The following is a 20,896-nucleotide window of genomic DNA, read 5'->3' as shown; positions in this document are numbered from 1 at the left end:
ATGTTCAGTTTATGTTACTCCACAAAGCCCAGTTATTCTTCACTCTATTGTGCTCAAACTAGTGGCTCCTCACCGTCACTGTCATGAAAGAAGACAATGACAACCCTTTGGACTGGTTTGTATTTAGACAGCAGCCATTACTCTCCTTCTACAGTCACAGAATTCTATTATAATCATATTATCACCAGTCAAAACTAAATAAACTGGGGGGGGGGGGGGAATGGGGTCAGAAGAAGGTGACAACCCATGCAGCTGTCATTGGACAATTTTTTTCAAGATCTTAAATACGTTCCATTCAGAAAGGAATGATTTCAGTAAAGATTTGTAGGGTTAAAAACTACAACCCAGTGTTCTATCAGCGTTGTTTTTTGTTTTGTTTTTTGCTGGTTTTGCAAATGACTATTCCAGTGAAGCAGGGTGTTTTTTTTAAATTCACAGTGTCCAGAATATTCATATTGGATAAAATGGGATTGATGTGAAATTAAATTGCATGCTAAATAGAATGTTCTTACTCCTGATGATCTTGATTCCAGCGACAGCAGTACTTTTTCAGGAACAGAGCTATTACCGAAATGCCTGAGGTATTCTGAATGCTACCTAATAAATGCTTACTTTTGTTGGGATTTTAAATTACAAGAAGTTGTCTAAGATGCTGTTTGAAAGCAGTGCAGTACAACAGAATGCCTCCTAATTAAGAGGATATGTTCTAGGATATGTTCTGTACTGCACTTTTCCCCCAGTTCAAGCACCAGCTGTAGTGTTCTGAGGCAAGTCACACACATCTGTGAAGTGGCATTTCTGAAGGATATCTTTATAGCGGTTTTTCAGGTTGGCAAATGAAATGACCGTCTTTTTTGATGAAGGATATTCCAGCAGTTTCTCATTGAGCAGGATCTGTACTTTGTACTCTTCCTTGGGAGACTGGACTTGATCACAGTGGTAAAGCACGAACACCAGGTTGGCAGCATAAGGGACAATTCGGCCACTGCGAAATTTCCGATTCATATGCTTACGGTAGTTATTTGCTTTAAGAGGCTCGTTGTCCTTGAAGTAACCCATGAGAGCAAGGAGCGGCTGAAGGGTCTCTGCATGACCAAACTGGAGGATCGCAGGTGAAGAAATAGGCTTTGAACTAGAAAGCCAAAACAAAACAAAAAAATCAATCAAGTTAATTAAAACAATAAAAATATCAGCATACTAGAATATACTCTAGTACAGTATTTTAAAACGTTTGCTTCACATACAGAGAGCTGAAGAACAAGGATTAGCAGTCAACAAAAGCTTAGCCAACTGACCTGTGAAATATTGGCAAAATAGTCTCAAACAATAGTCAGCTATTCCAAGCTTTGTTTTGGAGCCAGAACTGGTTAGTACTTGGATTACAGACTATCAAGAAGTCTGGCGTTGCTGCACAGATGCAAATGATGGCAAATCACCTTTGTTCACTTCCTGCCTTGAAAACCCTACAGAGTCACCTTGTTGGCCATAACTTGATGGCATTTTCACCACCAGGATAACTATGCTGATTTTTCGAAAACAATGATTTAACAGAAGACTGGTCCAGAGTCCAGTTCACCAGCAAAGTTCTGCATATGGCAGCTCTCTTCCTCACAGCAGATGCAGCAGACTGTGATAGCCCTGACTTCTGGGCATGTGTTTTGCACTGCTCAGATATTTTTGCTTCATGTAAATACTGTGGTCTTGTTATGAGATACCCATGGGCAGCAAAAGAAACTAGACAATGTAGTTTATGGAGAAAAAAATGGAAACAAGTTCAGCGAATGAGGGGCTAAGTGCAGGTGCGATCTGACTCCTTACTGGGCTAGGAATCAAGGAACTCCTTCCCCTCCCACCTGATGACTACAGAAGGCAATAGAAAGTCAGGCTGTCACACATGGGGAGCATTCTGGATTTCATAAAATATTTATTCAATTTATCATCTCTACTGAGACACCAATTCAAATAACTGTTCTGTTCAGTTGCAAACCACTCGTTTGAGTCCAGTAGTGCCTTTAAGACTACCATAGCTTTATTCAAGGTATAAGCTTTCATGAGCAAGTACACTTCTTCAGATACAGTGATTAAGTGTGCTTCCACATGAAAGCTTATATCTTGAATAAAACTGTGTTGGTATTAAAGGTACAACTGGCCTCAAACTTTGTTCTGCTACTTACAGCACAGCTACCCATCTAAGCTGTTCCTTTGTTTGCTGAATTTGCACTGAAGTATTTGTCTGGCTGCTTCACCTTGACAGATGGTGACCACACCTTTACTTAATCCACCTACACAAGATTTCCAAAGACGTTGGATTTCATGCTTGGTGCTGATGGTATATCAAACAAGATGGCCACTTCAAGCCACATTCAGCTACTGTTTAAGAGCACCATCCCATTTTATAACTCACCACCGAAACTGTTGTAATGTGCTTCTCTTTTAAGCTTTTGCTGTAGATTTAAAGAATCTTGTTTAACTACCTTTAGAACTGATTTTTATCAATATTTAGAAAACTGGTGATAGTCGTTGAATAAGCCTTTACCACTTCTTTTTCTACTATAAGTTTCAGTAGAATCCACCAATTAACAGACAGGTGCAACAACGTTTTAAAATTAATTTTGCAGTATACAATATACCTGAGTGCAGGGTATTTTTTGTAGCAGGAACTCATTTGCATATTAGGCCACACAGCTCTGATATAGCCAATCCTCCAAGAGCTTACAGGGCTCTTACTACAGGGCCTACTGTTAGCTCCAGGAGGATTGGCTACATCGGGGGGGGGGGGGTGTGTGGCCTAATATGCAAAGGAGTTCCTGCTACAAAAAGAGCCCTGCCTGAGCTGCAACATGGGTGGAATTTAGATTAACACACAGCTGAACTAACCAGCGTGGTGTAGAGGTTAGAGTGCCCCTACTTTGCTGTGGAGGCTTGCTGGGTGACCTCAGGCCAGTGACATGCTGTCAGCCTAAGGTTCTTGTGAGGATGAATGAAGTAAGCAATAAAAACAACAGCTTTAGGAATTCACAAACTTAGGACATTATCACTGTTAAATTAACAAGGGTATTCAATATTTCCAATAACTACGGATAAACATAAAAAAGTAAAGCAACAAGCTAGAGTCATGGTATAATAAGCAGAAGCCTCTTTGCCCTTCCAATTAATTTGCTACACTGATAAAGTCATAAAGTACACTGATTTGACCTTTTGAGACTGACCACATGCATCAGCGGACCCTACCAGAGTCCTAAAGGATAGTCTTGAGGTCTGACAACTAACAATGCAACCCTAAGCGACACTATACCTTTCTAGACTTCAACAGACTGGGCTTAGGATGGCACGGCAAGTCCCATCTCATTAAAACTTTTCCATAAGGAAGCACAGCCTGAAGCTGTACCAATATCCTACCTCCAGAGCTGGCAATAAAACACTTGTGACTACATGAAGGCAGTTAAATAGTGAATTCTCAAGTTTAAGGAAAGACACCCATTGATGTTTCCCTTTAGTCAGAACGTATATATTAGCTTTGTGCCTGCTTACCTGAAACCCCTTTGCCCTCAATCACCTCTGCTATGTTGGTACAGCTTTTGACACACACACACACACATCCCTGCAGAATGATGTGACAAGCCAGTGTTTAGGAATAATTAGACTATTGGACATTCTATGCAGCACAGGTACAGCTAAAAGCTCTGTTGGTTTTTTTTATTGAAGTAGAAAGTAGTAATGAAACCTAGATCAACACACTAGTACATCAAGGGTAAGAAACCAGAACCAAAGTTCATCCAGCAGGATATCTGGCAGCACCTCAAGCCTAGAAGCATGAACTGCTCTCACTCCTAAAATGATCAGTGTAAACAAATGTCTGTCCTTTCCATTTAGGCAAAAGGTATTACTTAAATCATCTGTTCTGTTGAATGCCATACCCACAAATGATGGGAGAATATGACTGGCTCACCAAGAAGGCGTTTCTCACAAGCACAAACTCAGTCATAATGTCTGACGTGCTATTTAAATTGGCTGGTTTGTGCAACAAAATGTAGCTTTAAATTACAAATATCTGAAGCATAACTACTGAGAGGGGGAAACAAGCATGGCTCTGCTTTAAGCTGTATAACCTTACATTTCTATTTCTAAGAAGCATATGCCAGGGATAGTCGAGTGCACACATTACCTCACCAATGGTTTGGAGATCCTGCATCTTATCCCTTAGTAGTAAATCCTGAAGAGCTACTACTAGTCAGTAGACTAGACTAATGGTCCACTCTGAATCGGAAGGAAGCAGCTTCATACATTTGTAATTAAGGAATATATCTAGTCAACATTAACTATTTCTTCAATTCCTGAAAATCCTTTCAAAAGACCATTATGGTTTGTCACCTTCTCCATTTCCAGTACTTATTACATTCAATGTAAACACTCCTTCCCCAAAACCTTCTGTTGATTTTCATGTAGTTGTTACTTTCTAACAGCTAGTAATAAAAATAACCAGCAGAGTAAACTGTGATTACCATCTCTTCTTTTGAACTGAATAAAATGACCACTTTATCTGGCACTCCCTGTTCTGGGCAGAATATTAGAAGCCATTGTTTCACAATATTTACTCAAATACAAGTCTATTTATTTTCTCAGCTATGCCACTTAAAAAAGGAGATTAACTTACGTTTGTAGAGTTCCGTCTGGTAATAATTGGGGAGGGGGAAGGATTGTAATATTTTTAAGGGAGTCATCTTACATTGAGGGCCATCTTTCTTTTAAGTAAACATGGTACTTTATAAAGCTAAAGACTTGGAGGAGGACGGAGGTGCATTGGAGTCCCCCTCACCCATTCCCTGTAATGGCTCAGTGCACTGACTGCATACATATCCACGTGCTAATGATGGCGAGAAAGCATGTCGCTTTTATGTCCCCGGTAATTCTCTGCACATATATGAACTGTGAAGGACTAGATACTACTAAAAAAATTGTTGTTGTTGTTCAGTCGCACAGTCAAGTCCGACTCTTTGCGACCCCATGGACAAAGTCACGCCAGGCCCTCCTGTCTTCCACCATCCTCCGCAGTCTGCTCAAATTTGTGTTTGTTACATCAGTAACGCTGTCCAGCCATCTCCTCTTTTGCCATCCCCTTTTTTTGCCTTCTGTCCTTCCCAGCATCAGGACCTTCTCCAGTGAGTGCTCCCTTCTCATTTGGTGGCCAAAGTATTTGAGCTTCAGCTTCAGCATCTGACCTTCCAGGGAACAGTATGGGTTGATTTCCCTTAGGACTGACTGATTTGATCTTGCAGTCCAAGGGACTCTCAAGATTCTTCTCCAGCACCATATCTCAAAAGCATCTATTCTTCTGCGCTTGGCCTTCCTTATGGTCCAGCTCTCACAGCCATACATTACTACTGGGAATACCATTGCTTTGACTATACAGATTTTAGTTGGCAGGGTGATGTCTCTACTTTTTATTATTACTAAAAAATTAATAGTGTATTGAAAAGGATTGCCCTTATAATCATCAAGATGCTGGATAAATTAAACAACTGAATATCAGATATTCAGGAGTTGGGATTTGGCAAACATCTGAATGAAGTTCTAAAAATTGCAGTGCAGAAAAAAAACAAACATTCAAAGTCCCCTCTCAGTGTTAACCCATTGTTGCTACTCGAGGCAACAGACAAAAGTGTCATCTGACCATAATCTGTAATGCAATGAGATAGAGGAGAAGAGAGAGTCATATTCACCTTTTAACACTGAATGAAGTATGGCACCATCATTAGGTATGGAGTACTATACTGCCTTAAGGGGACCTCCTCTCCTGTTATGACACCCTGGAGTGCTTGTGTTCCACTTCACATGGACTTCTGGTGGTGCCTGGACCTTGGGTAGCTGGTTCACTTTTGACCAAAACAAGGGTTTTTTCAATTGTGGTCCAAATCTGGTGAGATTCATGCCCCGTGGACCCTGCCTAGGTTCCACCAGGCCTGTAAAATGGGATTATTCCAACAGGCATTCCATTGAGGCAGTTTTACTGGGCCTACTATCAGTGCCTCTAATCAGAATGCCAGAGTATTAAATTGTTTTAGAGAATATTTGTATTTTATGTTTTTTATTTAAGTTAACCATCTCAAGCACCAGGGAAGGGCTGAAAACTGAAATAAATAAATTCCTTTGCCCCACAGGCCTCCAATTTTGTTGGTGTTTATACACATCTAAGCAATTATGCAAAGGGACAGATTCATAGGCATGTTATGGCATTGATCTAAGCGTTCAGGGAATCCTTGATATATTCCTATCAGGGAAAATAGGTGCACTTGTAGACTTAGAGTAGCATTTCTTCTCTGCGGCCCAGAAGCCCTCTATTGGTACTAATTTCCATGCATGATTAGCAGGCATGCACAAGACACCATCCTCACCACTGCGCTTGGTAAGCAGAAGGTCCCAGGTTCAATCCCTGGCACCTCCAACTAAAAAAACTCCCGGCAAATAGGTGTGAAAAACCTCAGCTTGAGACCTGGAGAGCCGCTGTCAGTCTGAGTAGACAATACTGACTTTGATGGACTGAGGGTCTGATTCAGTATAAGGCAACTTCATATGTTGCTAGTGGACAGTAATTGCAATTACTTTTGTTACGATTTGTTACTTTTGTTACGATTTGTTATCCCAGCTTCATATGAAGTAGATAAACATGAGGCATTTGAGCCATGCCACCTTGCCCCAGGTTCTCTCTTATAAAAAAAGTTCTACTTACCAAAATATATTGTTGCTGTAAACTTATAAATCTGCATTTAGAATACAACTTAATACTTTCTCACTTCTCCATTTCACTAAAGTTGAAATCCTATACTCTGTGAATGTTTGCACATCCTACTTGCCTCTTAGATATCAGCAAGTTTTCTAGCACAGGTGCTAATCATTATGCAAGATGTTTTTCTTGGACCTCACGTATATTTTACAGCTTATGTATCATAGGGAAGAAATGTCTTTAAATTCTGCAAATTCTATTCTGCAGTGCCTGCTTGCTCAAATATGACTGGGTCACATTTAAACATTCTGGAACTCAGACTGTGGCAATCCTCCCAGCTGGATCTAAGCTAAACACCGAACAAACAAATGAACTTGTTTTCAACCTCAGCATGAAGTTTCAGATTTGGATGTAGCTGAACACTTTCTCCCCTGAGGTTAAACGGTGATATAACTTAAGAATGTTTTCTAAGTGGCATAATCAAATTGATAAGCGCTCAATAAAAAATACTAGATTAATCCCTAATCAAATCAAAATTAATACATACATAAATCTCTCTTTCCACAATACTGCCTTAGAGTAAGGAGTCTGTTAAATAAAATAGTATTCCCTCCCAGTCCTTAAGGAGAGTTTTTGTTTTTCTCTTAAACTTTTATTACCAAGGCTCTACTGCCTTAAGCTCCTCCTGTGTTGTTCTGTAAGGCATCCCACACCACAATTAGGGTTGCCAGCCTCCAGGTGGGGCCTGGAGATCCCCTGCTTTTACAACTGATCTCCAGCTGGCAGAGATCAACTCCCCTGGAGAAAATAGCTGCTTTGAAGGGTGGACTCGATGGCATTGTACCATGTTGAGGCCTCTCCCCTCCCCAAACCCCACCCTCTCCAGATCCACTCCCAAAGTCTCCAGGTATTTTCTAACACAGACCTGGCAACCCTAACCACAGGGCAAAATTCCCTTGACTATTTCTGTATGCCGAATCTTGGACTTTGTGGAAATCTTTGTACAATTCAAGCTCATTGCAGAAAATTTAAAACTTTCTGATTGAATGCAGCTGCATAGAGAAAGTAACTTCTCACCCAGCGCTTCTTTGCTAAAATGACCACTTCCTTGCAGTGGTTTGCATTAGATGCTGTAGGATAAAGGAAGCATGCTTAAGCAATTTTCACCAGCAGCATAGCATGAAATACTTAAGGTGAGAAGTCTTGTTTAGGCATCAGTCATACCTTTGAGTTGCTGAATAAATATTTGAACTTGTGACCAATTACCATGTGAAGAAAGGGCTCATGTACCTCTGAACAGTACAAGAAAAAAATGTCAGCAGCCGTAGCAGGTTCACAAAGGAGTGAGAATCTGCATCTGCTGAAATTCCTTTTTCTACACAGCTACTGAAGACAAGCAGCCTTTGGCATCTAATTGACCAATATAGGCTAATTGCATTGCTCTTACAACGTGTGCGTGTCACAGAGGCAAAATGAAATTAAAATTGGAGATAAAGAACCAGCTACGTAGTTACAGTGGTAAGAGAAACAATCCTGATGAAGCAACTACATGCTTTAATTATATCCAATGATCCTCTAGGTCAGAGGGTAAGCACAGTTATATCGGTAACATCTCAAGCCTTGATTCACAACTAGGTTCATAAACTGAAGTACAAATATTAAAAGATATGGCCATGGCCTCAACGTTACTAACACCCAACTATACTCGTGTTCAGTAAACGTAGACAGGATTTGATTCCAAATAAGTACACTTAGGGCTGGAGAACAAACCAGGTTTATAAAAGAGTTAGCTTAAATTATCTGCGTATACCTAGAGAGGGACCCTCTTTAGTTTTGTTTTGCATGGAAAAAAAAATCAAATTATGAACTTTACTGCTGTTAATCAGGATCTCAGAAGAGTGTTCTCATCATCTTAACCTCTTAGGAATGCAAGGATCATCCAACACTCACTTATTGAAGGTAAAGAAGTGCTTAGTATTTGTTCCAGCAAACAGGAAACGGAAAAGGTAAAAAGTTGTTTGCACCACATTTAACATTTTGCGTTTATACTGCCATCAGCTGTTAGGAGATGGAACTACACTACAGAGTTCCCTCACTGAATATAACAAGCAACTCAACACATTAAATTAACATGAAAGAGCACATTTAATACTGTCACGAATGAGAGCATGTGGCTCTCCCCTCCCCCAGTCCATCCACAGCACACATACACCTTACTTTTTACATTCTGCTACAGCCTGGTCCAAATTTCTGATGATATCCTGGAAAAGAACGCAGCTGGAGCGACTGTTTATATCATATCCGTATCCTCTCTTCCAGTATTGCTTCAGATCATTCAGATATTCAAGTACCTAAAATCATAACATTAAATGCTTTGTTGCATTAAAAAAAAGTATTTGTGTGTGCGTGTGTGTGTTGATTTGATTCAGTAAACAGTGTGAACAAACGGACCAAGGAATGGATTTGTCTCTAGCATAACCCTGTCCCCATCTGAAGAAGAAGAAGAAGAAGAATTGCAGATTTATACCCCACCCTTCTCTCTGAATCAGTGACTCAGAGTGGCTTACAATCTCCTTTATCTTCTCCCCCCACAACAGACACTCTGTGAGGTGGGTGGGGCTGAGACGGCTCTCACAGCAGCTGCCCTTTCAAGGACAACCTCTGCCAGAGCTATGGCTAACCCAAGGCCATTCCAGCAGGTGCAGGTGGAGGAGTGGGGAATCAAACCTGGTTCTCTGGGTCTGCACACTTAACCACCACACCAAACTGGCTCTGTACTGTATATGCAATACAGCACCCCCCCCCCCACACAAGTCAGGTACCGGTAATATTTTTTAAGTCCCCCTTGCTGCTCCACCACGCTTAGCAACCAGGACTTTGGTAGAGTCCTTACTTTATACTCCTCAGTGTCAACACAAGCCAGGCACAACAAATGAACAACCAAAACCCATTCATTATTACAATATGAGAGAGAGTGAGAGAGGAAAGCATTTAAAAAAAAATACTGAAAAAGGGGCTAAAGGGGAAGTCTCCTCTATTGCTATTCATACTGGAGAGAAAGGAGGTAGTGGCAGCTACAAGCGTAGATGTCTTCAAGAGGGGATTGGATAAACATATGGAGCAGAGGTCCATCAGTGGCTATTAGCCACAAGATATAGATGGAACTCTCTGGCTGGGGCAAGTGATGTTCTGTATTCTTGGTGCTTGGTGGGAGTGGGAGTACAATGGGAGGGCTTCTAGTGTCCTGGACACACTGATGGACCTCCTTATGGCACCTGGGGTTTTTGGCAACTTTGTGAGTGTTGGACTGGATAGGCCACTGGCCTGATACAACATGGCTTCTCTTATGTTTTTATGAGTCACTTGTGCAAGAGAATGAGACGTGTGTCATCTATGTTGCTGACTTTTCAGACACTGTGGAATTCAAAGGATGTGCCCTGCTTAACAAAGTTGCCAACTAGGCACTTAAACTTTTAAACACCTCTTTAAAACATGGACTGCTAGGTGTTTATGTATATTACTCCCATCATTCATACGCAATCATACTCCCATCATTCATATGCTAGGTGTTTATGTATATTGCTACCATCATTCATATGGAAGATGACTGATCAAAAAGGGTACCTAAACTACCATAAAAAAAATACTAAAGAAGTGCAAGACCCAAGTGCACATGTAAGTACCGGGCATCATCCAGATGCAACACGACATTGGGTGGGGGGGCTCTTTTGCTCAGAAACGTTCATGGAGGCTAGAGATCTATGGATCCAGAGGAATATATACTTGTACTGCAGGCAGGGATTCACATATTTCCTAGTAAGCACACACACAAACACTTCTGCAAATAGTAAGCTAGCCTGTCGAGAAGATAGGTTCAGTATGAGGTTGTAAATTTATGTTGTAAGGCTTTCAAAGAAAAAAAAATACAGCATAGTACAAGGTGAGGCCAATGTGTATATAAGACATATTATCAGTTCCCTGCAAAGTATCATCCTGTCTTTGCTTCATTGTTTTCTACCAATGCAATACCAATTTCCATTATTATATCTGCTCTCTGTATCATGCCTAACAGGCTATGCTGATTCAGATTATGGGAACCCTAGTCCTAGTTCACGGCTCATTAGATGTCTCCTCGTAAAGATTGTATCAATCTACGCTGTGCTTAGTAGAAGCCTCTTTGTATGGAATGTTATCAACTTACTGTACACTCTGCTCTGACTCTCAGTGAGAAAATTGGAATATAAATACAGTAAATAAATATATATGAGGACAGCTGGCACGGTGTAGTAGTTAAGGATACAATCATGGAATTCAGGTTCATGTTATGTCAGGTTTGTTTATTTATTTCTTGTAAGCATTTATAAGCCACCTTTCTTCCTTCTAGGAACTCAAGGCAGCTTGCATGTCTGAGCTGACAGCTGAGTTTTTAAACAAAAAAAAAGTTAATGGAAAACCTGTGAGGATACACACTCAAATACATTACGAACAACAACTGTAATCCAATCTAGAAATCAGTACGCAACAAGTTCTTTCTCAGGCATTCACAAATGCACTTCACAAAGAAGCAACTCCACAAATTCTTCCAGAGAGATTCAATTTCTCTCTGAGCAAATAAAGCAGGAAAATAAATTGTAATAATTATCAATGGAAAAAATGGAAGTTGCAGCAATAGTGTCATTACAAACTGATCAGTCGCTATTTGAAATATATTAAGATAGTTTAGAGCTGAGGAGATTAAACATGCTAGTCCAGCCACTGGGCGTCCCTTTGCTGAGCAGACAGGTTAAAACGGATAAAAGGAAGTATTTCTTCACCCAAAGGGTGAGTAACATGTGGAATTCACTGCCACAGGAGGTGGTGGCGGCCACAAGCATAGCCACCTTCAAGAGGGGTTTAGATAAAAATATGGAGCAGAGGTCCATCAGTGGCTATTAGCCACAGTGTGTGTGTGTATATATATATATATATATATATATATATATATATATATATATATATATATATAATTTTTTTTTGGCCACTGTGTGACACAGAGTGTTGGACTGGATGGGCCATTGGCCTGATCCAACATGGCTTCTCTTATGTTCTTATGTACATAGGCTAGGGTGGGCATTTACTTCAAAAACAGTAAAACCAGGTAGACTTAATTCTCTCCCTAGCCTGGGTTTCTTGGACCATAATAATATGAAAGTCAGATAAATAGGAACTGACAACAGGATCCTTCAGTCTACCACTCCAGCCTGTGATGTTCCAGGATAATATTTTCACATGGGCACTTGGACATAGTCAGCCCCAGGAGAAGAATTATTTGGACAAAGGACATCATGGGACTTCTCAGTCTCTTTATTTACTATAATCATTGACTCCAAGGGAATATGCTTAGTGCTTTGCAGTGGGACATCTAAGGTTACAGAAATATCTTTGTTTATTTTAGGGGAGGTAGTCCTAAGTAGGGGGGACTCCACTAAGAGTTGGGAGCTTTTTCTAATCTCCCTGAGAGAGGACAACAGTTCTTGCGTCATATTGCAGGAGTTCCCAATTAGCATTGCAGGGATTGCATTTAGAAAGGAATCTGCACAGTGCTCTTTTGAGTCTAGAGCTTGGAAGGCTGCTTTTAAACTGAGTTTTCAGGGCAGTTTTCATGAGTTTCAATGTTCACAGTGGTCTCCTTCATCTTCTAAAGGAGGACAATTATAAATGTACTTGGGTAAAATATGTAGAAAATAAGCTGGAGAAGATTGGTCTTTTCTCCACAGTACTTAACAATACAAACCATCAAGATGCACTAAACTTGGCTAGACTGAGGGTGACAACTATAGATCAAATTAGCACCTCCATGCAAGGCATGTGCTAATTTCGCACTAGGGATTGTGTCCCCTAAGAAAATCCCTTCTTTTATGAGCTTCTTACAATCCCCAGATTTAGATATGCTTTTATGCTAGCTAGGCTGAATATTTTTCCAACTGCAGAGCTAAGGGGACATTTTGCTAAAATTCCATACTCAGACTGGTCTTGTGACTGTGCATCAGGTATAATAGACACTAGACCACCTTATGTTATTCTGCCATCAGCGGACTGTGTCCAGATCCTTTTGCATTACTCCTATTTTACATAAACATTGACTTCCTGTGGAATCTTGGGTGACAACCCTACTGCTGGCAGATGTGGACCCTGAAATCTCACTTGGTGGCAAAACATTTGTCAACAGTGTTCTCTCTAAAATGGCCTTGTTGTGCTGTTATTATGTACTAAGATTTCAACTCTAATTTTATAATGTTAAAGAGTTTATGGAATTTTATATTAACATTAGGTAGTCTTTCAGATTATTCAATTATATATTGTGGTCATGATTATTGGTTTTCCTCCTTGTTAGTTTTAAATTATCTGTAACTTGTTTTCCTGTCTTGGTTTATCTTAAGCTTAAGATCATTGGTCAAAGAAGCTAACAAATAAAAGGAAAAAGGAGATGAAGGAAACTTATCCATTGCTAGCGGCATAATTATTTGAAACAAAGTAGTAAATCTACCTGTGTTGGAATGCTGAATTAGCAGGACACAGCACTTACCAGAGCATCTTCTTTACTAAATATTGAACACCAAGGGCTGCTGATGTTTTTGATAGCTAGCTCAAAGGAACATGTGAAAAATGCCACCTGAACCAAATCTGTAGAAAAGATAAGCAACAGTTGACATAAAAATCACAAACTGCTATTAATTGTTAAACAAGTTAGATGACCCAAGTCACCAAATGCAATGCTTATATGAAAGTGCAACCACCCCCACCTCAACCATGTGTGAGACAATGAAGCAAATGCAAAAAAGGCAATGCAGGGCTAGGTCATGCAGAGGGAGACGATATGCAAGAACAAATGGAATCTGAAGTGAGAGCATGATTCCACCCTCATCCTGCATTTGTTTCATCTCTACAACTTGCTGTGTACCTGTAGAACTGTGGACACGCAGACTATAGCTGCACTGCCAGAATCCATCAGGGCCATTGTTTACAACTTGGAATTTACATGCATTCACTCTGATTTTAAAAAACAAAGTGTAATAAACCAAGGTTTTTATATAAACTGATTTTAATCTGCTGTTTAAATACTGCACACAAGGAAGATATGCCATGTGCTCAATGAATATACTTGATTAGTATAAACCAAAATGTACTAGTGGAAGAAGTCAAAGTACAATATGCCAAAAAATAGTAAAATGAAGGTATAAACATATCTGACCAGGGAGTTGCTATTAGATGTCCCGTTCATAGTTTTCATGGATGGAGGCAAAACTGGAATGTGAATGTAGAGATTCCCATCTGGCTGTCATCAATCCGCTGAGAGGGAATCAGGAGGTTGTTTTATATGTGGGCTGACTTGTTAGATTCCAGCAGCACTGGAAGTGGGTGGTTCAAACAGGTTACATTGTTCGTTCAGAGGACTGGAGTGAAGCTCAGTCAGACCACTGGTATGGGCATGGCCTCAGGGCAGGAGAGAACTGTGTCCACAGTTTTCCTGATGGCCTTTGGCCAATCATTGTTCCTGTTTGCTCATCTGGATGTTTGAGCAGGAGCTGAAGGTTAGGGGAAAGGAGACCCTGAATTCTGTGTGAATTCCACCACTGGCCTCATAAGGGGCTTAGGAGCAGCCCATTGAGAAAGTGGCTGGGGTCTCTCTCCAAGGTGCACAGGAGAAGTCCAGTGGAGAAACTGGATGTTGCAAACCACTTCTCTTCTCTAGTTCTGAGGCTCCACAATCCCCTGAGCAGACAGAGAGGAGTGTCAGGGATGAGGGAATTCCTGCACTCTTGAGGGGACACCATGAGCCCCACATATCACGGTAATCGGTACATGCAAAATAAGCATGTTGTTTGTTAGCAGCTACTGAATTTACTGGTAAAAGGGATATTTTGTAGTAAAGAAGCAGTGCAGCAGCAAAATGCGCATATAACTATTATGTAAAAATTTCATGGAAGAGTCCCCATAGCATATCCTTCCTTTTTTGTGCTGTTAAGTCAGAACTGACTTATAGCAACCTCATACAGTTTTCAAGGCAGGAGACATTCAGAGGTGTCTTGCCATTGCCTGGCTCCATGTCAGTCACTTCTCAGAGTTCAAAAGAACTTTTCGTTGAACAATGAAGAGATGATGCAAACCAGGAAATTCACTAGCCAGGGCTGATCCTGCTTAGCTTCCGAGATCTGATGAGATCGCGCTTGCCTGGGCTATCCAGGTCAAGGGCTATGTTCCCTCTAAGCTGCCGAGTCTTGTGAGCAAAAATTCTACTTTGTGAGCTACTGGCATTAAAATTGTGAGCTACTGCATAAATTATTGTGTTCTGGGATCATCCTTCCTGAGCTAAGACAAAAATGTATGAGCTGGAGGCTAAAAATCTGTGAGCTAGCTCATGCTAACTCAGCTTAGAGGGAACACTGGTCAAGGGCTGTATCATTTCTACATTCCAGCCATCTAAAATGCTGTCATAAGTTCACTCAATAGAATACGACTTTCTGCTCTCTTCAGCCTACCATCTAAGCACAAGCTAGAGATAAAATGGAAACCTCATGGGTAAACGTAGCATGTGTGCATGCACAAACACACCATGTGCATCATAATACATGTCACTACTAAAAGTAAGAACATATTTCTTAAGTTCACATGGAATAAACCCTTAAATGGTAATGAATAAACAAGGTATTATATAGAGGTATATAGAGCTCTCTACTAAGGTTACTTTAACTTTTGAAAATATTTAGATTAGAGCACAGTAGCATTTCAGAAACCAACAAGAGTTTCAGGGTATAAGCTTTTGAGAGTCAAAACTCCCATTGTCAGACTCGAAGGTGGTACTGGACTCAAATTTGACTGCCGACTATTTTACTGCCGACCTCTGAAACGGAAAATATGCTAACATTTATTCATGTAATAGCAGAAACCAGTTAGCAATACAGGCAACTTAAGAAATCAAAGAGAGCATTACCTGCATTTAACTGATCTGCTTGTAGACACAATTTATCTGCAACTCTCTCTACCACCTTCTTCATCTCAGGACCTGTTTTGAAGTCATCCAGTTCATGCATAGCTTCCTTATTGTTTTCTACATCTCTTACAAATTTTTCACAAAGGTCAAAAAATCTCATTAATGTGTCATTAATTTTAATGTCTCCCAGCATAGCAGCTGAAAATGAAAACAAGAAAATGCATAGTTAATTCTTTTCATGTAAAACTTTAGAATTATACTGCACAGAAAGTTAAACCATCGTAGATTAAAAACCAAAAACTAATGTAAGGTAACCATCGTAGATTAAAAACCAAGATCAATACATGCATGACTAGATTAGACAAAGTTTTTAGTTTTTTCATACTAACGACTGGAGTGTAAGAGCAGTCTTACTGGATCAGATGGAAGTTAATCTGGTCCAATATTTTGTATCCAACAGGGACCAGCTAATTTTTTTCAGGAACCAGCCAGTAAAGCAAATCATCTGTTGCTTACACCCAAGATATTACACCCAAGATATTCCGATATCTATTAATCCTGAACGTCGAAGCTCCATTGAGTTATCATGATCACCAGAAGAGATACCGTGCTCCTTTTTCTTTGTGATGACCATTTTACATGGGTACCAAAGCAGACCTGGAATCTGTCACATTAAGCCAATGAGATTTCCTCCCTTCTCTCCTCTGAGAAATGCTCTGAACATGTACAATTTCTAGAGACAGAGCCCAATTATGATTAATTAGCAATCAAACCCAATGCAGCAGGAGTAGCGTAATGTTAACGGAACCAATGTGGAGTCATGATTAGAGGGGAAAGCACAGGTTCAGATCCCTGCTTACCACAAAACCCTTTGGGTGGCCTTAGATCACTCTCAATTTAACCTACCTAGCAAGATTGTTGTGAAGCTAAAAGGGAGGAAAGGGACAACCATCATGCCACCCTGTGCTCCTTGGAGACAGGATAACAAACAAAATAACCCCACAAAGGTGAAACTTTCACAATCCTGTTCTCAAAGGGTGTAAGGTTTTGCATTCCACTCCAGCCTATGATTAGCACCCTCCCACGATACTGGAAAAATCCTTTTTGGCCTGATGCCAGGTCAAAGAAAATGTACATGTAGCTTTCCTCTTTTTGATCAATAAGAGCTCAGTGCTTTTTTCTCTCTTTTCCCTGAACAGTCAACAGTCAGGATGTCAGCAAAGGTCCAGTCAACTATTTTGAAAAAGCAGCTGCACATATAGATATGATGGGTAATGTTTAGTCAGAAACTCTTTGCTTTGGAACCTGTATTTCTTTCCTCATCCATCATGATTTATTCCTAAATATATACATTTATGCCTACAACAAAACTTCTAAAAACTGGGACCAAATACCTTGAGAAATCTCATCTCTGCTGCAAGCTGACTCGCAATACTAGTTCAGTGATAAATAAAGAGTTAATCATTGCTGTGCCAAAATATTAACTGAATGTCTGGAGAGAGTAAATGCAGCATGGTCTCATTTTCTGTTTATACTCCTTTTTTTAATTAAAGGAAGACAGTAATGGGGTTAAGGCTCATACATAATTTATGCGCAATTGCTGTCCCTAGGGAAAACGTGGTCTCCATTATTCCCTATGGACAAGTGTGGTCTCCATTATTCCTTATGGGCAAGTGTGGATTCTCTATTGGCAATCATATATAGTCTATGGGCAATCGCTCTCCTTGGGGCAAGTGTGGTCTCCATTATTCCCTATGGGCAATCATGCATTCTCTATTAGCAATCATGTGTAGTCTATGTAGTCTTTCCTTAGCACTAGCCTGGTCTCAATTTTTCCTGATGGGCAAGTGTGCTCTCCATTATTCCCTAAGGACATTCTGTACTGGCAATCACATGTAGTCTATGGGCAATCACTGCTCCTACTGGGAAAGCATGGATTCTATTATTTCCTTTGGGCAAGTGTGGATTCTATTATTTCTTATGGGCAAATGTGGTCTCCATTATTCCCTATGGGCAAGGTTAGTTTCCATTATTTCCTTGGGGAAGGTTAGTTTCCATTATTCCCTATGGGCAAGAGTGGTATCCTTTATCCCCTATGGGCAAGCCTAGTCTCCATTATTCTCTATGGGCAAGGTTAGTTTCCATCTGCCCTATGGTCAAGCGTGGTGTCCATTATTCCCTATGGGCAGTCATGTACTCTCTATTGGCAATTATACATAGGCAATGGGAATCGCTGTCCTCAGGACTAGCCTGGTCTCCATTACTCCCTATGGTCAAGTGTAGATTCTCTGCTGGCAATCATGTATAGTCTATGGGCAACCGCTGTCTTTAGGTCAAGCCTAATTTCCATTATTCCCTATGGGCAATCATGCAATCTCTATTAGAGATCATATAAAGTCTATGGGCAATCGCTGTCCTTGGTTTTAGTACCTCCTGCACAAAAGCAACATAGCAGAGCCTTTACTCAACAGGATGTACTTTCCAGTAAACACACAGCAGGATTTTTTTTTTTTAACATGGGGCAGCCTTTGGTGGATGTTTATAAGGAACATGTAATTCCTTATAATCCAGTGGCATTTTAAAGACTACAAATCTATTATTTAAAATGTCACTAGACTTCTGCTTTATTTTTCCTCTACACGGTTGCCGTCTGTAGGCCTAGGCTTTGCCTGGAACGACGATTTCAACACCGCCGAGGGCTGAGAAGGAGCGACTGGGGCAGCTTAAAGTGACCTGGGGGTGGAAGGAGGGCGAAGGGCCGGAAGAGAAGCCACTCACGGTTGTTTTCCAGCGTGGGCTGCTGCTGCCCGTAAAGGGCTCGATAGAGCCCTTCCCTGAAGGCGTCGCTGCTGTTCACGCATCGGGACTTGTGGCTGCTGATGAAGGCGAAGCGGCGCTGCGGGGCCAGGAGGCCGGGGAAGCGGGCGGCCAGGCGTCGGGCCAGCATGCTCATGTCGTAGCGGCCGCGCTCGGCCAGCATCCCGTCCATCTCCTCGCGGTACCACATCGCCCAGCCGGCCAAGGCCTCGGAGGCGGGGCAGCTGCCATTCCTCTGGTCGAGCAGGCCGTGGAGGCGCGCCAGCTTCTTGATCTGGCCGCGGGTGGGGTAGCGGGTGCCGTGGCGGAAGACGGCGTTGAGCTGCAGCGGCGTGCAGGAGGCCGGCGGCAAGGGGAAGCCCGGCTGCGGCGGCCCCAGCGACAGCGGATCCCGCAGGAGGTGCGGGTTGACGATCTCGTAGCGGGACTTGGTGCCGAAGTAAGGGCTTAGCCGCTCCGCCGCCGACTCCTGCTGGCCTCTCCCGACGGCCAGGAGCGCCGCCAGGCACAGCAGCCGCGACCAAAAGCATCCCGTGCAGCGCGACATGAAGCCGGCGGGGGCCAAGCGGCTCTGAAGGGCGCCGGGGAGCATGGCTCTGGTCTGGCGGCGCCTCTCGGCTCAGGAGGGGAGGGAACCACCTGGCCGCCCAGCGACCCGCCCCCAGGCCGAGATAGCGCCTCTAGAGCGCCGCGCGCGCAACTGGGCCGGCTCCCTTCTCCCCGGCGGATCGAGCCGGGGCGCGCGTTTTGTACTGTGCGCCCGCCGGAGGGGCTCAATTATGCGGTTAGCTGTTCATTGGTTAAAGCACATGCTTGGGAGGGCGTGGGCGAGAGCGTATATTTGAGCCAGTCGCCTACATAATTGAACGGGGGCAGGGGAATGTAGACTGGAGCAGGCATCGCGTAGGACTGCAGAAGGTTTGTCTGGTGCACCTGTGCGTCCGTTTGTTCTGCAAAAAAGCAGCCCCCAAGAGAATGTGGACAGTGGACCTGGTTTGGGGGCAGAAAGGCAAACAATTGGCACTACTGGGCTGTTAGCTCTGGTTATTATGGGCGGCCCTATAAACGGCATCCCAGCTGTGTTTCCGACCAACTAAAATATTTTATGTATTTCGTTTATTTATGGGACTCAATGTGGTTAACATCATTCTCCTCTCCATTCTGTCCTCAAAACGACCCTGGGAGTTAAAGCAGGCTGAGAGTGTGTGACTGTCCCAACGTCACTGAGCGAGATTCCATGGGCAGAGTGAGGACTCGATCCTGGGTTTCCCCAAATCCTAGTCCGATAATCTAGTCACTGCACCATGCTAGCTATAAAGCGGCACGAAGCAGCGTACACAAACTTTTCACCAAACTGGATGTTTTTGAAGGAGAAGAGAAAATAAATGCATAATACGGCTGGGATTGCTGGGGTGATAATTTATAACCCACCCCGGTTGCAAAAGTGGAAATAATAACGCTGGGAGACGCTACGCGGCTGTTAGTCACAGTCTTTCGCTGTGCCACAATGTGTAAAACTACTATAGGGTGTATTAATATATGCAGCATAATATATTAATTAAATTATGCTGCGTATATTATCATTCATTTTTATAAAACTAACAAGAGTTAAGATCTGAATTGCATCAGTCAGTCGTTGGAATTTTCGGCGGTGGGGCCCCCTGCTGTTTATTCCTGGGTTTTTCTGTCGCTTCCTTACACGTGGCTGTCACCTGTAGGGGGCAGCCTCGTGCGGGGAGGAGAGTGACGTCGAAAGAACAAGGAAGTCACGTCTCCAGATAATGCAAAACGCCCAGCCCACGCATTCTCCTGCCCTCATCCATAATGGCCACCGCCTCTCATATGCAAAAGTGACAGGCGCCCTGAAGCAAGATGACGTTTGCTCTCTTAAGTCCAATACATGGTGTCCTCGTGGGGTTAAATAAAAGAGCCCCCTGGCATCTTAAAGAGTAACGAAATGTAAAGACGCATAAAATTCCAACAGAAGCTTTCATGAGTCACTGTTCATAAGAATTCAACAGGAGCTGCTGTAATGCTGTTATCAGCGACCGATAGTGTGTCTTGCCCTTCTAAGGTGCGGAAGACGATTGGAGCTGCACGTGCTTCTAAGATTAAAGGTTCCATCTGACGGGTTCTTGGAATGTGCGCTATGCACTGTACAACTTGACACTGGTCAATTAGGGTTGCCAGTAGGATTGCCACTCCCTAGGTGGGGGCAAGGGATCCCCCGGTTTGGAGGCCCTCCCACCCCCTTCAGGGTAATCAGAAAGGGGGGGAGGGAAATTAGACCGATTTCCATAGGGTCTAATGGAGAATTGATCCTCAGGTATCTGGGGCTCTGGAGGGGTTGGTTTTTGAGGTAGAGGCACCGCATTTTCAGCATAGCA

The 20,896-nt window shown here is 42.3% G+C and overlaps 1 protein-coding gene across 1 annotated transcript; it reads right to left on the bottom strand.

Annotated features, from left to right (window-relative positions):
* Window positions 1–254: 254 nt before the first annotated feature.
* MINPP1 (multiple inositol-polyphosphate phosphatase 1) lies at window positions 255–19,063 on the bottom strand. The gene is made up of 5 exons (XM_060241255.1): window positions 18,471–19,063; window positions 15,693–15,890; window positions 13,287–13,384; window positions 8,939–9,072; window positions 255–1,132 (listed from the first exon to the last, which is right to left on the bottom strand). Exons 1-5 carry the CDS (start codon window positions 19,054–19,056, stop codon window positions 742–744), a joined length of 1,407 nt encoding a protein of 468 aa, XP_060097238.1. The 5' UTR covers window positions 19,057–19,063; the 3' UTR covers window positions 255–741.
* Window positions 19,064–20,896: the final 1,833 nt, after the last annotated feature.

Source organism: Heteronotia binoei, chromosome 6 (assembly GCF_032191835.1).
Source record: "Heteronotia binoei isolate CCM8104 ecotype False Entrance Well chromosome 6, APGP_CSIRO_Hbin_v1, whole genome shotgun sequence".
Taxonomy (NCBI): domain Eukaryota; kingdom Metazoa; phylum Chordata; class Lepidosauria; order Squamata; family Gekkonidae; genus Heteronotia; species Heteronotia binoei.
This window is presented reverse-complemented; position numbering and strand designations above follow the sequence as displayed.

What these genes read in the sequence shown, in the direction of transcription:
- MINPP1 (XM_060241255.1), bottom strand. Translation starts at nt 19,056, where the DNA reads ATGTCGCGCTGCACGGGATGCTTTTGGTCGCGGCTGCTGTGCCTGGCG. An exon ending in TTAGTAAAGAAGATGCTCTG is followed by an intron (nt 9,073 to 13,286) that starts GTAAGTGCTGTG and finishes TTATGATTTTAG; the next exon opens with GTACTTGAATATCTGAATGA. An exon ending in GCTGTAGCAGAATGTAAAAA is followed by an intron (nt 1,133 to 8,938) that starts GTAAGGTGTATG and finishes TTGGCTTTCTAG; the next exon opens with TTCAAAGCCTATTTCTTCAC.